This window comes from Hemiscyllium ocellatum, chromosome 16 (assembly GCF_020745735.1).
Source record: "Hemiscyllium ocellatum isolate sHemOce1 chromosome 16, sHemOce1.pat.X.cur, whole genome shotgun sequence".
Lineage (NCBI taxonomy): Eukaryota > Metazoa > Chordata > Chondrichthyes > Orectolobiformes > Hemiscylliidae > Hemiscyllium > Hemiscyllium ocellatum.
Window position 1 is genome coordinate 69458644 of NC_083416.1, and position 17018 is coordinate 69475661.

Here is a 17018-nt window from a genome sequence, read left to right on the forward strand (position 1 = left end):
CCCTCAGAGTATGGAACAAAAAAGAAAACAGGACAATTATGGGCAATTACTGTTTTGAAGGCACATTAGCAACAAAATCAGTTTTGATTAGTTGGAACAGTTAGTTCGAGGCTGATCAGTAATGCAGAGGAACGCTAATGATGCAGATGCAATTCTGGTACCAAGTAAGGGCACCAAGAAGGCTCTGCCTCCTCCATCTCACCCAGAGGTGTAGTGACTCAGCACCATTTTTCCCTCTCTAATTAGAGAGCAACTTATGGTCCTCTCAGATTAAGATGACTTGCAATTCAAACAATTCACAAAAAAAACAATAGTTCTACTTCAAAACTTTAAAACACTTACGTTGTGCCAGTTCTTTCATTTATACGCTGATAATTTCCAAAATTATCAGATGACCGTGAAGAACTATCAGGTGAAGAACTCAAGTGGTCATGGTCTGGACTGTTTTCTGTGGAACTATAATCATTGTAGTCTTCACTGGTCAGCTTTTTTGTTGACATGATGGCAGCTTCACAACTGCTGTGTAAGAATGTAGAAGTGATAAAGTAACCCAGCAAAAATATCATGTGGGGATGAAAGGAAGATGCACAGCTCTTCAAACAAGCTATACTTTAACAATGCATTCAATTTTGACTCCACATTAAACATACAATGCACAGTGCCTTATACGACAGCACAATATTCCATGTCAGATCATCACTGCTAGATCAATTTTCAAAAACTGCCTAGTGCCAAATGTTATGGACCAAACCACACTCCCTCAAAACTTTTCAACAAGGTAACCCAGACCCTAACTTTTCTGGCTCTGTTCGCAAAATTGATATTCCAGAAGTGATGGAGTTGGTCAAAACCCCTCAGTTTTAAACAAAACAGAATTTATTCAAAGAGTACCAAATAAAACACAAACAAAAGAGAACAAAATACAGAATAACTTAATCTATCAGAAAACCCAACAGACTATCCCACCTTAATGATGCTGTTCCAAATTACTGCAACAATCCCCATAAACACACCTCAGCAAAAAAAAGGTAAAATCAAACACACAGTCTGAAAGAAGAGAGAAAGAGAGAGAGAGATGTCAAAAAGATTCAGTATGGAACACATTCTTCCATGAAACTGTTTCTTTAACTACCAGCCTCAAAAAAACAACTGCTTGCTCTGAGTAGCCAGAATGTTAAAACAAAGACAAACCAAACCACAGAAAAGCTGACCGGGGAGGGGGGGGGGGGGGGGGGGGGGACCAGCCACTCCCCTTTCATTGTACATGTGTTTCTTTTTAAACTTTTCCTGAGGCAGTATCTGTTAGCTATAATCAAATTAGTCCTAAAACCCATCCAAACTAGATATCATGGCAACTCTGTGTGTACAACACTTTTGAAAAAAGCCGAGAACAACACACTTGATGAAGGGAGTAGCATCGTCACACAAGAGAACTGTACACAATGAAAACTCCTCACATACGCACCAACAACATATGTAGGAAAAAGGATGGGGATGAAAGGCAGAAATTGAGGGAGCTAGGACAGAAGCTTAGAACTAGAACGAGCAGTTGTTATCTCTGGTTTGTACAAGTGCCATGTGCTGGCAGATGAGGAATACGGTGACAAAACAGTTGAACCTGTGGCTACAGAAATAGTGCAGGAGGGAGTCAGATATTTGGATAATTGGGGCTCATTCTGGTGTAGGTGGGCTCTCCAAAACAGGATGGTCTATACCTAAACCAGAGGAGTACCAATATCCTTTTTTTTTGGTGGGGGAGAAAGAGGAGGAGATGGCTTACTAATGTTTAAAATTAGGATTAAAACTAATTCAGCATGGGAATGGGAACTGGAATTGTAGCTCCAGGAGGCTGAGAGTAATGATGTCATGAATAAGGTTTCAAGATCACAGGAGTGTATTGGCAGGTAGAAAGATGGCTTGAAGTGTGTCTATTTCAACACTAGGAGCATCTGGAATTAGGTAGGTGAACTTGTCGCACGGGTTTATACCTGGGACTTCAATGTGTGGCCATTTCGGAGATATGGATAGAGCAGGGACAGGAATGGTTGTTGCAGGTTCCGGTGTTTAGATGTTTCAGTAAGAACAGGAAAGGTGGTAAAAGAGGGACAAATGTGGCAGAAAGGATGTTTGATGAGGACTCCTTAGGAGGATTTAAATTAGTAAGGTGGAGGGAGGGGGAGAACCCAGGGAGATAGTGAAGAAAGAGATCAATCTGAGACTGGTACAGCTGAGAATAGAAGTGAGTCAAACAGTCAGGGCAGGCAGGACTAATAAATTAAACTGCATTTGTTTCAATGCAAGGGGCCTAACAGGGAAGGCAGATGAACTCAGGGCATGGTTAGGAACATGGTACTGGGATATCATAGCAATTACAGAAACATGGCTCAGGGATGGGCAGGACTGGCAGCTTAATGTTCCAGGATACAAATGCTACAGGAAGGATAGAAAGGGAAGCAAGAGAGGAGGGGGAGTGGCATTTTTGATAAGGGATAGCATTACAGTTGCTAGGATACTCATGGAAATACATCCAGCAAAGTTATTTGGGTGGACCTGAGAAATAAGAAAGGGATGATCACCTTATTGGGATTGTATTATAGAACCCCCAATGGTCAGAGGGAAATTGAGAAACAAACTTGTAAGGAGATCTCAGCTATCTGTAAGAATAATAGGGTAGTTATGGTAGGGGATTTTACCTTTCCAAACATCGACTGGGACTGCCATAGTGTTAAAGGTTTAGATGGAGAAGAACTTCTTAAGTGCGCACAAGACAATTTTCTGATTCAGTATGTGGATATACCTACTAAATAAGGTGCAAAACTTGACCTACTCTTGGGAAATAAGGCAGGGCAGGTGACAGAGGTGTCAGTGGGGGAGCACTTTGGGGCCAGTGACCATAATTCTATTTGTTTTAAAATAGTGATGGAAAAGGATAGACCAGATCTAAAAGTTGAAGTTCTAAATTGGAGAAAGACCAATTCTGACGGTATTAGACAAGAACTTTCAAAAGCTGATTGGAGGCAGATATTCGCAGGTAAAGGGATGGCTGGAAATTGGGAAGCCTTCTGAAGTGAGATAACAAGAATTCAGAAAAAGTATATGCCTGTCAGGGTGAAAAGGGAAGGCTGGTAGATATAGGGAATGCTGGATGACTAAAGAAATTGAGGGCATGGTTAAGACAAAGAAAGAAGCATATGTCAAGGTATAGACAACAGATCGAGTGAATCCTTAGAAGAGTATAAAGGAAGTAGGAGTATACTTAAAGAGGGAAATCAGGAGGGCAAAAAGGAGACATGAGATAGCTTTGGCAAATAGAATTAAGGAGAATCCAAAGGGATAAAAGGGTAACTAGGGCCCCTCAAAGATCAGCAAGGCAACCTTTGTGTGGAGCCACAGAAAATGGAGGAGATACTAAATGAATATTTTGCATCAGTATTTATTGTGGAAAAGGACATGGAAGATATAGACTGTAGAGAAATAGATGGTGACATCTTCCAAAATGTCCAGATTACAGAGGAGGAAGTGCTGAATGTCTTCAAACATTTAAAGATGGATAAATCCACAGGACCTGATCAGGTGTACGTGAGACCTCTGTGAGAAGCTAGAGAAGTGAGTGCTGGGCCTCTTGCTGAGATATTTGTATCATCGATAGTCACAAGTGAGGTGCCAGATGACTGAGGTTGGCTAATGTGGTGCTACTGTTTAAGAAGGGCGGTAAAGACAAACCAGGGAACTATAGACCAGTGAGCCTGACCTCAGTGGTAGGCAAGTTGTTGGAGGGAATCCTGAGGGACAGGATGTACATGTATTTGGAAAGGGAAGGACTGATTCGAGACAGTCAACATGGCTTTGTGTGTGGGAAATCATGTCTCACAAAATTGATTGAGTTTTTTGAAGAAGTAACAAAGATGATTGATGAGGACAGAGGAGTAGATGTGATCTATATGTACTTCATTAAGGCATTCGACAAGGTTCCCCATGGAAGACCGATTCCCAAGGTTAGACCTCATGGGATACAGGGAGAACTAGCCATTTGGATACAGAACTGGCTCAAAGGTAGAAGACATAGTGCGGTGTTGGAGGGTTGTTTTTCAGACTGGAGGCCTGTGACCAGTGGAGTACCATAAGGATTGGTGCTGGGTCCTCTACATTTTATCATTTATATAAATGATTTGGATGCGAGCATAAGAGGTACAGTTAGTAAGTTTGCAGATGACACCAAAATTGGAGGTGTAGTGGACAGCGAAGAGGGTTACTTCAGATTACAACAGGATCTTGACCAGATGGGTCAATGTGCTGAGAAGTGGCAGATGGAATTTAATTCAGATAAATGCAGCACTTCGCATTTTGGGAAAGCAAATCTTAGCATGACTTGTACACTTAATGGTAAGGTCCAAGGGAGTGTTGCTGAACAAAGAGACCTTGGAGTGCAGGTTCGTAGCTCCTTGAAAGTGGAACCGCAAGTAGATAGGATAGTGAAGGCACCGTTTGGTGTACTTTCCTTTATTGGTCAAAGTATTGAGTACACGGGTTAGGAGGTCATGTTGCAGCTGTACAGGACATTGGTTAGGCCACTGTTGGAATATTGCATGCAATTCTGGTCTCCTTCCTATCGGAAAGATGTTGTGAAACTTGAAAGGGTTCATAAAAGATTTACAAGGATGTTGCCAGGGTTGGAGGATTTGAGCTACAGGGAGAGGCTGAACAGGCTGGGGCTGTTTTCCCTGGAGCGTCAGAGGCTGAGGGGTGACCTTATCGAGGTTTACAAAATTATGAGAGGCATGGATAGGATAAATAGACAAAATCTTTTCCCTGGGGTCGGGGTGTCCAGAACAAGAGGACATAGGTCTATCTTATATCTTACCCCTCTCACCCTAAACCTAAGGGACAACTTTTTCACCCAAGGGTGGTACGTGTATGGAATGAGCTGCCAGAGGATGTGGTGGAGGCTGGAACAATTGCAACATTTAAGAGGCATTTGGATGGGTACATGAATAGGAAGGGTTTGGAGGGATATGGGCCGGGTGCTGGCAGGTGGGACTAGATTGGGTTGGGATATCTGGTCGGCATGGACAGGTTGGACCGAAGGGCCTGTTTCCATGCTGTACATCTCTATGACACGACGACTCGACTACTGAAGTACTATGGACGGAGATTAGAAACAGGAAAGAAGAGGTCACCCTGTTGGGAGTTTTCTATAGGCCTCCGAATAGTTCCAGAGACATGGAGGAAAGGATTGAAATGATGATTCTGGATAGGAGTGAAAGTACCAGGGTAGCGGTTATGGTGTACTTTAAATTTCTAAACGTTGATTGGAGATACTATAGTTCGAGTACTTTACGTGTCAGTTTTTGTCCGTCGTGTGCAGGAGAGTTTCCTGACACAGTATGTAGATAGGCTAACAAGGGGAGAAGCCACACTGGATTTGTTATTGGTTAAGAATAGGCCACGTGTTAGATTTGGAGGTAGATGAGCACTTTGGTGATAGTGACTAGGTTAAGTTTACTTTAGCAATGGAAAGGGACAAGTATATACCACAGGGCAAGAGTTATAGCTGGGGGAAAGACACTTACGATGCGATTAGGCAAGCCTTAGGATGCATAAGATGGGAAAGGAAAATGCAAGGGATGGGCACAATTGAAATGTGGAGCTTATTCAAGGGACAGCTACGGTGTGTCCTTGATTAAATTTGTACCTGTCAGGCAGGCAGGAAGTAGTCGAACAAGGGAACTGTAGTTTACTAAAGATGTTGAAGATCTTGTCAAGAGAAAGGAGGCGGTTTGTGTAAAGATAAGACATGAAGGTTCAGTTAGGGTGCTTGAGAGTTACAAGAAGGACCTGGAATATTGCGTGCAATTCTGGTCTCCTTCCCCTCGGAAGGATGCTGTGAAACTTGAAAGGGTTCAGAAAAGGTTTAAGGATGTTGCCAGAGTTGGAGGATTTGAGCTATATGGAGAGTTGAATAGGCTGGGGTTGTTTTCCCTGGAGTGTAAAAGGCTGAGGGGTGACCTATAGACGTTTATAAAATCATGAGGGACATGGATAGGGTAAATAGACAAACCCTTATCCCTGGGATGGGCAAGTCCAGAACTAGAGGGTGTAGGCTTAGGGTGAGAGGGGAAACATATGAAAGAGACTTAAGCGGCAACATTTTCACACATGTGCGTGTGTGGAGACTGGTACAATTACAACATTTAAAAGGCATCTGGATGGGTATATGAATAGGAAGGGTTTGGAGGGATATGGGCCGGGTGCTGGCAGATGGGACTAGATTGGGGTGGGATATCTGGTCGGCATGATCGAGTTGGACTGAACGATCTGTTTCTGTGCTGTACATCTGTATGATTCTATGACCTAGAGAGAGAGCTAAGAGCCAGGAGTGGACATGAGAAATCTTTGGCAGGTATGATCAAGGAAAACCCAAAAGCTTTGTCTAGGTATGTCAGGAATAAAAGAATGACTCGAGTAAGATTATGACCTGTCAAGGACAGCAATGGGAAGTTGTGCGTGGGGTCCAAGAGATAGGAGAGGTGCTAAATGAAGATTTTTCATATTCACACTCAAAAAAGACAATGTTGTTGAGGAGAATACGGAGATAGACTGGGCAGGATTGAGGTTCATGAGGAGGTGGTGTTAGCAATTCTGGAAAGTGTGAAAATAGTTAGGTCCCCTTGGCCAGATAGGATTTATCCCAGGATTCTCTAGGAAGCTAGACAGGAGATTGCAAAGCCTTTGACTTTGATCATTATGTTGTCATTGTCTACAGGAATATTGCCAGAAGACTGGAGAATAGCAAACATTGTCCCCTTGTTCAAGAAGGGGAATAGAGACATCTCTGGCAATTATTGACCAGTGAGCCTTACTTCTGTTGTGGGCAAAGCTTTTGGAAAGGATTATAAGAGATAGGATTTATAATCATTTAGAAAGGAATAATTTGATTAGGGATAGTCAACATGGTTTTATGAAGGGTCGGTCGTGCCTCACAAACCTTACTGAGTTCTTTGAGAAGGTCACCAAACAGATGGATGAGGGTAAAGTGGTTGATGTGGTGTATATGGATTTCAGTAAAGCTTTGATAAGGTTCCACATGGTAGGCTATTGCAGAAAATACAGTGGCATGGGATTGAGGGTACTTTAGCGATTTGGATCAGAAATTGGATAGCTGAAAAAATACAAAAGGGTGGTGGTTGATGAGAAATATTCATCCTGGAATTCGGTTCCTTGTGGTGTATTGCAATGATCTGTTGTTTTTATAAATGACCTGGATGAGGACCTGGAAGGAAAGGTTAATAAATTTGTGAATGACACTAAAGTCGATGGAGCTGCGGACAGTGCAGAAGGATGTTGCAGGTTATATAGGGACATGGATAAGCTCTGCAGAGCTGGGCTGAGAAATGGCAAATGGAGTTTAATGTGGATTCACTTTGGAAGGAGTAACAGGAATACAGAGTACTGGGCTAACAGTAAGATTCCTGGCAGTGTGGACAAGCAGAGAGATCGTGGAGTCCATGTGCATACATCCCTGAAAGTTGCCACCCAGGTTGATAGGGTTGTTAAGAATGCATATGATTTCTTAGTGTTTATTGGTAAACGGATTGAGTTTCAGAGCAAAGAGGTCCTGTTGCAGATGTACAAAACTGGTGCAGCTGCATTTGGAGTATTGCGTACAGATCTGATTGCTGCATTAAAGGAAGGACATGCAAGCACCGGAAAGGATTCAGAGGAGATTTACCAGGATATTGCCTAAATGGAGGGAAGGAAAAAGTGAGGACTGCAGATGCTGGAGATCAGAGCTGAAAATGTGTTGCTGGAAAAGCGCAGCAGGTCAGGCAGCATGCAAAGAGCATTCGCCTGCTCTTTGGATGCTGTCTGACCTGCTGCGCTTTTCCAGCAACACATTTTCAGCTCTAATATGCAGGGAAGGTCTTAGTATCAACGATAGTCACAGGTGAGGTGCTGGAAGACTGAAGTTTGGCAAATGTGATGATACTGTTTAAGAAGGGTGGTAAGGACAAGTCAGGGAACTACAGACCAGTGAGTCTGACCTCGGTGGTGGGCAAGGTGTTGGAGGGAATCCTGAGGGACAGGATGTACATGTATTTGGAAAGGGAAGGACTGATTCGGGATAGTCAACATGGCTTTGTGTGTGGGAAATCATGTCTCACAAAATTGATTGAGTTTTTTTGATGAAGTAACAAAGAGGATTGATGAGGACAGAGCAGTAGATGTGATCTATATGGACTTCAGTAAGGCATTCGACAAGGTACCCCATGGGAGACTGATTCCCAAGGTTAGATCTCATGAAATACAGGGAGAACTAGCCATTTGGATACAGAACTGGCTCAAAAGTAGAAGACAGAGGGTGGTCGTGGGGGTTGTTTTTCAGACTGGAGGCCTGTGACCAGTGGAGTGCCACAAGGATTGGTGCTGGGTCCTCTACTTTTTGTCATTTACATAAATGATTTGGATACGAGCGTAAGAGGTATAGTTAGTAAGTTTGCAGATGACACCAAAATTGAAGGTGTAGTGGACAGCGAAGAGGGTTACTTCAGATTACAACAGGATCTGGACCAGGTGGGCCAATGGGCTGAGAAGTGGCAGATGGAGTTTAATTCAGATAAATGCGAAGTGCTGCATTTTGGGAAAGCAAATCTTAGCAGGACTTATACACTTAATGGTAAGGACCGAGGGAGGGTTGCTGAACAAAGAGATCTTGGAGTGCAGGTTCATAGCTTCTTGAAAGTGGAGTCACAGGTAGATAGGATAGTGAAGGCGGCGTTTGGTTTGCTTTCCTTTATTGGTCAGAGTATTGAGTACAGGAGTTGGGAGGTCATGTTGCGACTGTACAGGGCATTGGTTAGGCCACTGTAGGAATATTGCATGCAATTCTGGTCTCCTTCCTACTGGAAAGATATTGTGAAACTTGAAAGGGTTCATAAAAGATTTACAAGGACGTTGCCAGGGTTGGAGGATTTGAGCTATAGGGAGAGGCTGAAGAGGCTGGGGCTGTTTTCCCTGGAGCGGAGGCTGGGGGTGTAAATCTTATAGAGGTTTACAAAATTATGAGGGGCATGGATAGGATAAATAGGCAAAGTCTTTTCCCTGGAGTGGGGGAGTCCAGAACTAGAGGGCACAGGTTTAGGGTGAGAGGGAAAGATATAAGAGAGACCTAAGGGGCAATTTTTTCATGCAGAGGGTGGTACGTGTATGGAATGAGCTGCCACAGGATGTGGTGGAGGCTGGTACAATTGCAACATTAAAGAGGCATTTGGATGGGTATATGAATGGGAGTGGTTTGGAGCGATACGGGCCAGGAGCTGACAGGTGGGACTAGATTGGGTTGGTCCGAAGGATCTGTTTCCAAGTAGTGGTTCTGTTCGCCGAGCTGGAAATTTTAGTTGCAAACGTTTCGTCCCCTGGCTAGGAGACATCATCAGTGCTGTGGAGCCTCCTGCGAAGCGCTTCTTTGATGTTTCTTCCGGTATTTATAGTGGTATGTCCTTGCCGCTTCCGGGTGTCAGTTTCAGCTGTCCGCTGTAGTGGTTGGTATATTGGGTCTAGGTCGATGTGTATGTTGATGGAGTTTGTGGATGAATGCCATGCCTCTAGGAATTCCCTGGCTGTTCTCTGTCTGGCTTGCCCTATGATAGTAGTGTTTTCCCGGTCGAATTCATGTTGCTTGTTGTCCGAGTGTGTGGCTACTAGGGATAGCTGATCGTGTCGTTTCGTGGCTAGTTGGTGTTCATGTATGCGGATTGTTAGCTGTCTTCCTGTTTGTCCTATATAGTGTTTTGTGCAGTCCTTGCATGGTATTTTATAAACTACATTAGTTTTGCTCATGTTGGGTATTGGCTCCTTTGTTCTAGTAAGTTGTTGTCCGAGTGTGGCTGTTGGTTTGTGTGCCGTTATGAGTCCTAAGGGTCGCAGTAGTCTGGCTGTCAGTTCTGAAACGCTCCTGATGTATGGTAGTGTGGCTAGTCCTTTTGGTTGTGGCATGTCCTCGTTCCGTGGTCTATCTCTTAGGCATCTGTTGATAAAGTTGCGTGGGTATCCGTTTTTGGCGAATACCTTGTATACGTGTTCCTCTTCCTCTTTTCGCAGTTCTGGTGTACTGCAGTGTGTTGTAGCTCTCTTGAATAGTGTCCTGATGCAGCTTCGTTTGTGTGTGTTGGGGTGGTTACTTTCATAGTTTAGGACTTGGTCTGTGTGTGTTGGTTTCCTGTGTACCCTTGTGGTGAATTCTCCGTTCGGTGTTCTCTGTACTATCACGTCTAGGAATGGGAGTTGGCTATCCTTTTCTACTTCTCTCGTCCCATTCCAAGACGTGATAGTACAGAGAACACCGAACGGAGAATTCACCACAAGGGTACACAGGAAAACAACACACACAGACCAAGTCCTAAACTATGAAAGTTACCACCCCAACACACACAAACGAAGCTGCATCAGGACACTATTCAAAAGAGCTACAACACACTGCAGTACACCAGAACTGCGAAAAGAGGAAGAGGAACACGTATACAAGGTATTCGCCAAAAACGGATACCCACGCAACTTTATCAACAGATGCCTAAGAGATAGACCACGGAACGAGGACATGCCACAACCAAAAGGACTAGCCACACTACCATACATCAGGAGCGTTTCAGAACTGACAGCCAGACTACTGCGACCCTTAGGACTCATAACGGCACACAAACCAACAGCCACACTCGGACAACAACTTACTAGAACAAAGGAGCCAATACCCAACATGAGCAAAACTAATGTAGTTTATAAAATACAAGGACTGCACAAAACACTATATAGGACAAACAGGAAGACAGCTAACAATCCGCATACATGAACACCAACTAGCCACGAAACGACACGATCAGCTATCCCTAGTAGCCACACACTCAGACAACAAGCAACATGAATTCGACCGGGAAAACACTACTATCATAGGGCAAGCCAGACAGAGAACAGCCAGGGAATTCCTAGAGGCATGGCATTCATCCACAAACTCCATCAACAAACACATCGACCTAGACCCAATATACCAACCACTACAGTGGACAGCTGAAACTGACACCCAGAAGCGGCAAGGACATACCACTATAAATACCGGAAGAAACATCAAAGAAGCGCTTCACAGGAGGCTCCACAGCACTGATGATGTCTCCTAGCCAGGGGACAAAATGTTTGCAACTAAAACTTCCAGCTCGGCAAATAGAACCACTACAACAAGCACCCGAGCTACAAATCTTCGCACAAACTTTGAAGATCTGTTTCCATGCTGTACATCTCTATGACTATGACAGGCTGAGGGACCTGAAGCTATTTTCATTAGAGTGAAGAAGGTGAAGAGGTGACTTAACAGAGGCATACAAGATGATCAGAGGATTAGATAAGGTGGCCAGTGAGAGCCTTTTTCCTTGGATAGTGATAGCTAGCATGAATGGACATTGCTTTAAACTGAGGGGTGATAGATATCGGACAGATGTCAGAGGTAGGTTCTTTACATAGAATAGTAAGGGCGTTGTAATGCCCTGCCTGCAACAGTAGTAGACTTGCCAACTTTAAGTGCATTTAAATGGTCATTGGATAAATATATGGATGAAACTGAACAATGTGGGTTCAATTGGCTTCAAATCAGTTTCAGTGCAACAGAGGGCCAAAGGGCCTGTACTGTACTGTATTGGTTCATGTTCTATGACAGCCTGAACATGCATTGCTTATAACATCTCTGCCTTTAATTAGACTATTTTGGCTCCATTTCCACTCAATAATCTTAATCTGAGCCAAAGTCTTCCACATTCAAAATGCAAGTTACTCTATCTTGTCAATATGTAGAATCCACAAAAATAAGCCTGCTCATCTGTAATACTCTTAAAATCACCTGTGCAACTTTCTAAAGTCTTGATACCCTCCTATCAGTGCTCAAAACTGAACACAAAACTCCAGCTGAAGACAAACCAAAACTAGTTTCACATCATTTGTGTTTTCACTCAAATCCTTCAGAAGGTGTACATTCCCACAACTCTGTTCCTCTTTATAATTGCTCAGTTGACACTCATTCTCCCCAAAATGTTTCATTTCACTTTTCTACCTAAATTTCCTCCACCCAAATCAGTCTACATCCTCCCAAAATTGGCTCCCATCCTTAATGTCTTCTACAACCCTGAGTTGCAAATCATCTGCAAACTCTTAAATTATACTCCATATATTTAAGTGACAGGTAATTAATGTGGTCAACAAGAAAATAAGTGGAACTCAAAACTGGAAGATCATGGTACATCTCTCTCTCTCTCCAGAAGAAAAATAAATGGTAAATCACACTCAACATCTTGTCCATTAGCTTTTTTTAAAAAACGTATGTGGATTTTCAGAAGGCTTTTGATAAGGTCCCTCACAAGTAGGCAAAGTTGAAGCATGGAACAGGAAGTAACATTATAACACAGATCAAGAATTGGTTGATCAACAGGATGTAGTGGGGTTTAATAGGTCTTTTTCGGAGTTGCAGGCAAAGCATTTGATAAGGTGCCCCATGGTAGGCTGCTGCACAAAATAGAGAGGCATGGGATTGAGGGTGATTTGGCAGTTTGGATCAGAAATTGGCTAGCTGTAAGAAGACAGAGGGTAGCGATTGAAGGGAAATGTTCATCCTGGAGTACCTCAAGGACCTGTTTTGGATCCACTGTTGTTGGTCATTTTTATAAACAACCTGGATGATGGTGTAGAAATTAAGTTAGGACATTTGCAGACGACACTAAGGTTGGTACAGTTGTAGATAGTGATGAAGGATGTTGTAGGTTACAAAGGGACATAGATAAACTGCAGAGCTGGGCTGAGGGGTGGAAAATAAAAGTTTGAAGTAATAGGAATGCAGAGTACTGGGCGAGTGGTAAGATTCTTGGTAGTGTAGATGAGCAGAGTGATCTCAGTGTTCATGTACATAAATCCCTTAAAGTTGCCACCCAGGCTGATCGGGTTGTTAAGATGACATAAGGTATGTTAGCTTTTGTTCGTAGAGAGATCAACTTTCAGAGCCATGAGGTCATACTGCAACTATACAAAACTCTGCTGCAGCCACAGTTCTGGTTACTGCATTATAGGAAGGATGTGGAAGCTTTGGAAAGGGCTCAGAAGAGATTTACTATGACGTTGCCTGGTATGGAGGGTAAGTCTTACAAGCAAAGGTTGAGGGACTTGAGGCTGTTTTTGGTAAAGAGAAGGGAGATTGAGAGGTGACTTAATTGAGGCATACAAGATAATTAGAGGGTTAGATCGGGTGGACAGTGAGAGCCTTTTTCCTAGGATGGTGATGGCTAGCGCGAAGCAGCATAGCTTCAAATTGAGAGGTGATAGATATAGGACAATTAGTTTAGTTACCCAGAGTAGTAGGGGCATGGAACACACTGCCTCCAAAAGATGTAGACTCGCCAACTTTACAGGCATTTAAGTATCATTGGATAGGCACGTGGGCGAGAATGGAATAGTGTAGGTTAGGTGGTCTTTGGATTGGTTTCACAGAGCATCACAACATCGAGGCCGAAGGGCCTTACTGCGCTGTAATGTTCTATGTTCTTCAATAATCACAATTTCCCCTCTCAAATGGTCGACGATGCCCTCCAGCGCATCTCCTCCATTTCCCGCACTAACGCCCAAAAACCCCACCCCTCCCAATGCAGCAATGACAGAACACTCCGGTCCACATGTTCCATCCCAATATCCTCCATATGCATCACATCATTCTCCGCAATCTACAAACGGACCCCACCAAAGATATATTTCCGTCACTACCCCTAACAGCATTGCAAAGAGACCATTCCCCGACTCCCTCGTCAGATCCACGCGCCCCCCACTCCACCCCCAACACCTTTCCCTGCCACCAGGAGAAGTGCAAAACCTGCATCCACACCTGTCCCCTCACCTCCGTTCAAGGATCCTTTCACATCTGGCAGATATTTACCTGTACCTCCACCAATGTCATCTACTGTATCTGTTGCACCCAGTGTAGTCTCCTCTACATCAAGAACATACGATCCACAAGTTGTTGTCCTGTCAGGGAATATCTCTGGTACACCCACACCACCCAACCCCACCACCCCGTGGCTGAACACTTCAACTCCCCATCCCGTTCCATGAAGGACATGCAGGTCCTACACATCCTCCATTGTCAAACCCTTAGCACCTGTGCCTGGAGGAAGAACACCTCATATTCCACCTGCAACCGTGCGGCATCAATATGGATTTCACCAATTTCCTCATTTTCCCTCCCCCCCACATTATCCCAGTCCCAACCCTCCAACTCAGTACTGCCTTCCTGACCTGTCCATCACCCTTCCCATCTATCTGCTCCACCCTCCTCGCTCAACTACCACCTTCTCACCCACCTTCATATCCCTATCACATTCTCAGCTCCCTTCCCCCATCCCCCCAATTTATCCCTCAGCACCCACAGCCCATTAGTTTCATTTTCAATGAAGACTTATGCCTGAAACGTCAACTCTCCTGCTCCTCAGATGCTGGTCTAACCTGCTGTGCTTTTCCAGCAGCACACCCTATAGTCCAACAAGTTGAGCGGCACCGTGGGCGGCACAGTGGCTAGCACTGCTGCCTCACAGCGCCAGAGACCCGGGTTCAATTCCCACCTCAGGCGACTCTCTGTGTGGAGTTTGCACATTCTCCCCGTGTCTGCGTGGGTTTACTCCGGGTGCTCCGGTTTCCTCACACAATCCAAAAGTGTGCAGGTAAGGTGAATTGGCCATGTTAAATTGCACATAGTGTTGGGTGAAGGGGTAAATGTAGGGGAATGGGTCTGGGTTGGTTGGGCTTCGGAGGGTCGGTGTGGACTTGTTGGGCCGAAGGGCCTGTTTGCACACTAAGTAATCTAATCTAATCTAAAGTTGTTTTGAAATCACAAGCTTTCTGAGCATTGCTCCTTCATCAGGCAAAGACTCCTGACATCACTAAATGGCACCAAAGATGGTGCAATCAACATTGGGTTGAGAAGCCAATGCTGGAGCTGAGGGTTGTAACCTAGAAAACAAAAACATGAGTTGACCAAATGTCCTGTTAAATCTACCATCGTGGGCTTCAACTCTCCACACTCGTCAATCTCGAAAAACCGAAAATCTCTCTACCCCAGCCCAAAGAATGTTTACCACCAGAGGCACCAGAACTGTCAGCCAAACAGTTCTGAAGTGGAGTTAAGAGAGATGGGCAATAGTGAAAGCACGGAAGGATTTCAATACAGAGAAATGAATTCAAAAATCAAAGCCGACCTAACCAGTACTGCATGCTACAGCGGTGAAAGCCAAGACACGTAAAAGCGGGTGGGATGTTTCCAGCCGAGCATCACAGCAGCAGGAAGGGACAGGTCACAATCCGGCTGCTGTGATTGATCCCAGGCCGGTCTGGCCTAATACCGGAAGATAAACATTGCGGCTCAGGCGCACCCTCACCCTCACATTTCGCGCAAACATTTCAATTCGTGCCAGAAGCGAGAATCTGCGTCTTCCTTACCCGGATCACCCCTGCCCCGATAACGGATTCCCTTTGATCCACGACTCCCACTCTCGAAGCGACCGGGCCCCGGCTACAGGCGGTCACGTGGCGATCATTGTCACGTGCTGGTCAGCTGACCGGCCCGCGCTCGACTCGAGCGGAGGTGAGGAAGGCGGTTAAACTGTCACTCCAGCTCGGCCCGCCCCTTCACCAACTCCTCCTCCCGCCTCCGCTTCTCCCCCCCCCTTCCCCTTCCTCCCTCCCCTCTCCCCTACCCCTTCCCTTCCCTCCCTCCCCTCTCCCCTTCCCCCCTCCCTTACCCCTTCCCTCCGCCCCTCTCCCCTACCCCTTCCCTCCTCTCCCCTACCCCTTCCCTCCCCCCCTCCCCTACCCCTTCCCTCCCCCCCTCTCCCCTACCCCCCTCTCCCCTACCCCCCTCTCCCCTACCCCTTCCCTCTCCCCTATTTCCAGGGTGACTTTCTGAGGGGAGTCTATACATTCACCTTTTGTCTGTGTGCGTTTCCTCCCACAATCCAAAGATATGCACGTTAGGTGAATTGGCCATGCTAAATTGCCCATAGTGTTCAGAGATGTGTAGGGTAAGTGCATTAGGGGTAAATGGTGAGCAATCCGTTCAGGGAATGGGCCTGGGTGGGTTAATCTTTGGAGGATTAGTGTGGACTTGTTGGGCTGAAGGGCCTGTTTCCACTTGATAGGGATTCTATTAAAAACAATTCAAATCATGGAACTAAGCATGACAAAGTTGCCCCGAAAGTAAGAACTGTCAGAATCTGTGAAGTGGTGACATCCAATCACACAGGATGGTGATCTCCCATGTTTGCTGTTGATTGGCTCATTTTGAGCTGGGGGGGGGATAAGATGGGAGGCTGTTGAGGCCAGAGGTTATGGTGGGAATGTAAGGGAAGTGGCAGACAAATTTGGAAGCTACAGGAATGGGAAGCAAGAAGTGAGACCTGCAAACTGGAAGGTGAGGTTGCAAGCTAGAAGAGCAGTTGCAGATGACACAGAAACAATGCAAGAGAGGTAAGGGCTGAAAAGTATCAACAGGATCTGAAAAAGGGAGACAGCAGAGTTAAATCCTTCAAGTATTGCAAAGAACACTCGTCAATATGATAATTTTATTATGTAGCAATTTTATTCAAAGTTTATATTTAAGTGTTATCACATATTAAAACATTTTGAATTTCTTGAGTTGCAATGAATGTGTTATGGACAAACATACAGCTGTGACCTCATCAGTCTGTGGAAAGAGTTTTTTGTGTGGTGACTTTTTTTGTATAGGTATACATCAATTCTATGTTTTAAAAGTTGCTAACTTATTCTGTTGAGTTGCTCCAATTCAAATTTTGTGCTGCCTAGGAAATTAAATTTATGCTGTGTGCTGAGAGTTTATGTTTAATAATTATTGACCATCATGGTTTAGTGATTATTGACCATAATTGTAAATTCTTTTAGTTCTGTTTATGCTTGAGTTGAAAAAATCTATATGTCAACATATGCAGAAGGTA

General features: G+C 44.6%; 1 protein-coding gene across 4 annotated transcripts in view; it reads right to left on the reverse strand.

Moving 5' to 3' along the window:
* slc36a1 (solute carrier family 36 member 1) overlaps positions 1-15621 on the reverse strand; it is a 73116-nt gene extending 57495 nt beyond the window's left edge. For 3 of the 4 annotated variants that reach the window (XM_060837354.1, XM_060837358.1, XM_060837359.1), the window contains exons 1-2: positions 15508-15621; positions 343-519 (exon numbers count right to left, since the gene is read on the reverse strand). In XM_060837354.1, coding sequence (XP_060693337.1) covers positions 343-500 — 158 coding nt within the window. In that variant the 5' untranslated portion in view covers positions 501-519; positions 15508-15621. The remainder of the gene's footprint in view (positions 1-342; positions 520-15507) is intronic. The other variant, XM_060837355.1, reaches the window with a different exon arrangement.
* Between the last annotated feature and the right edge of the window lie 1397 nt (positions 15622-17018).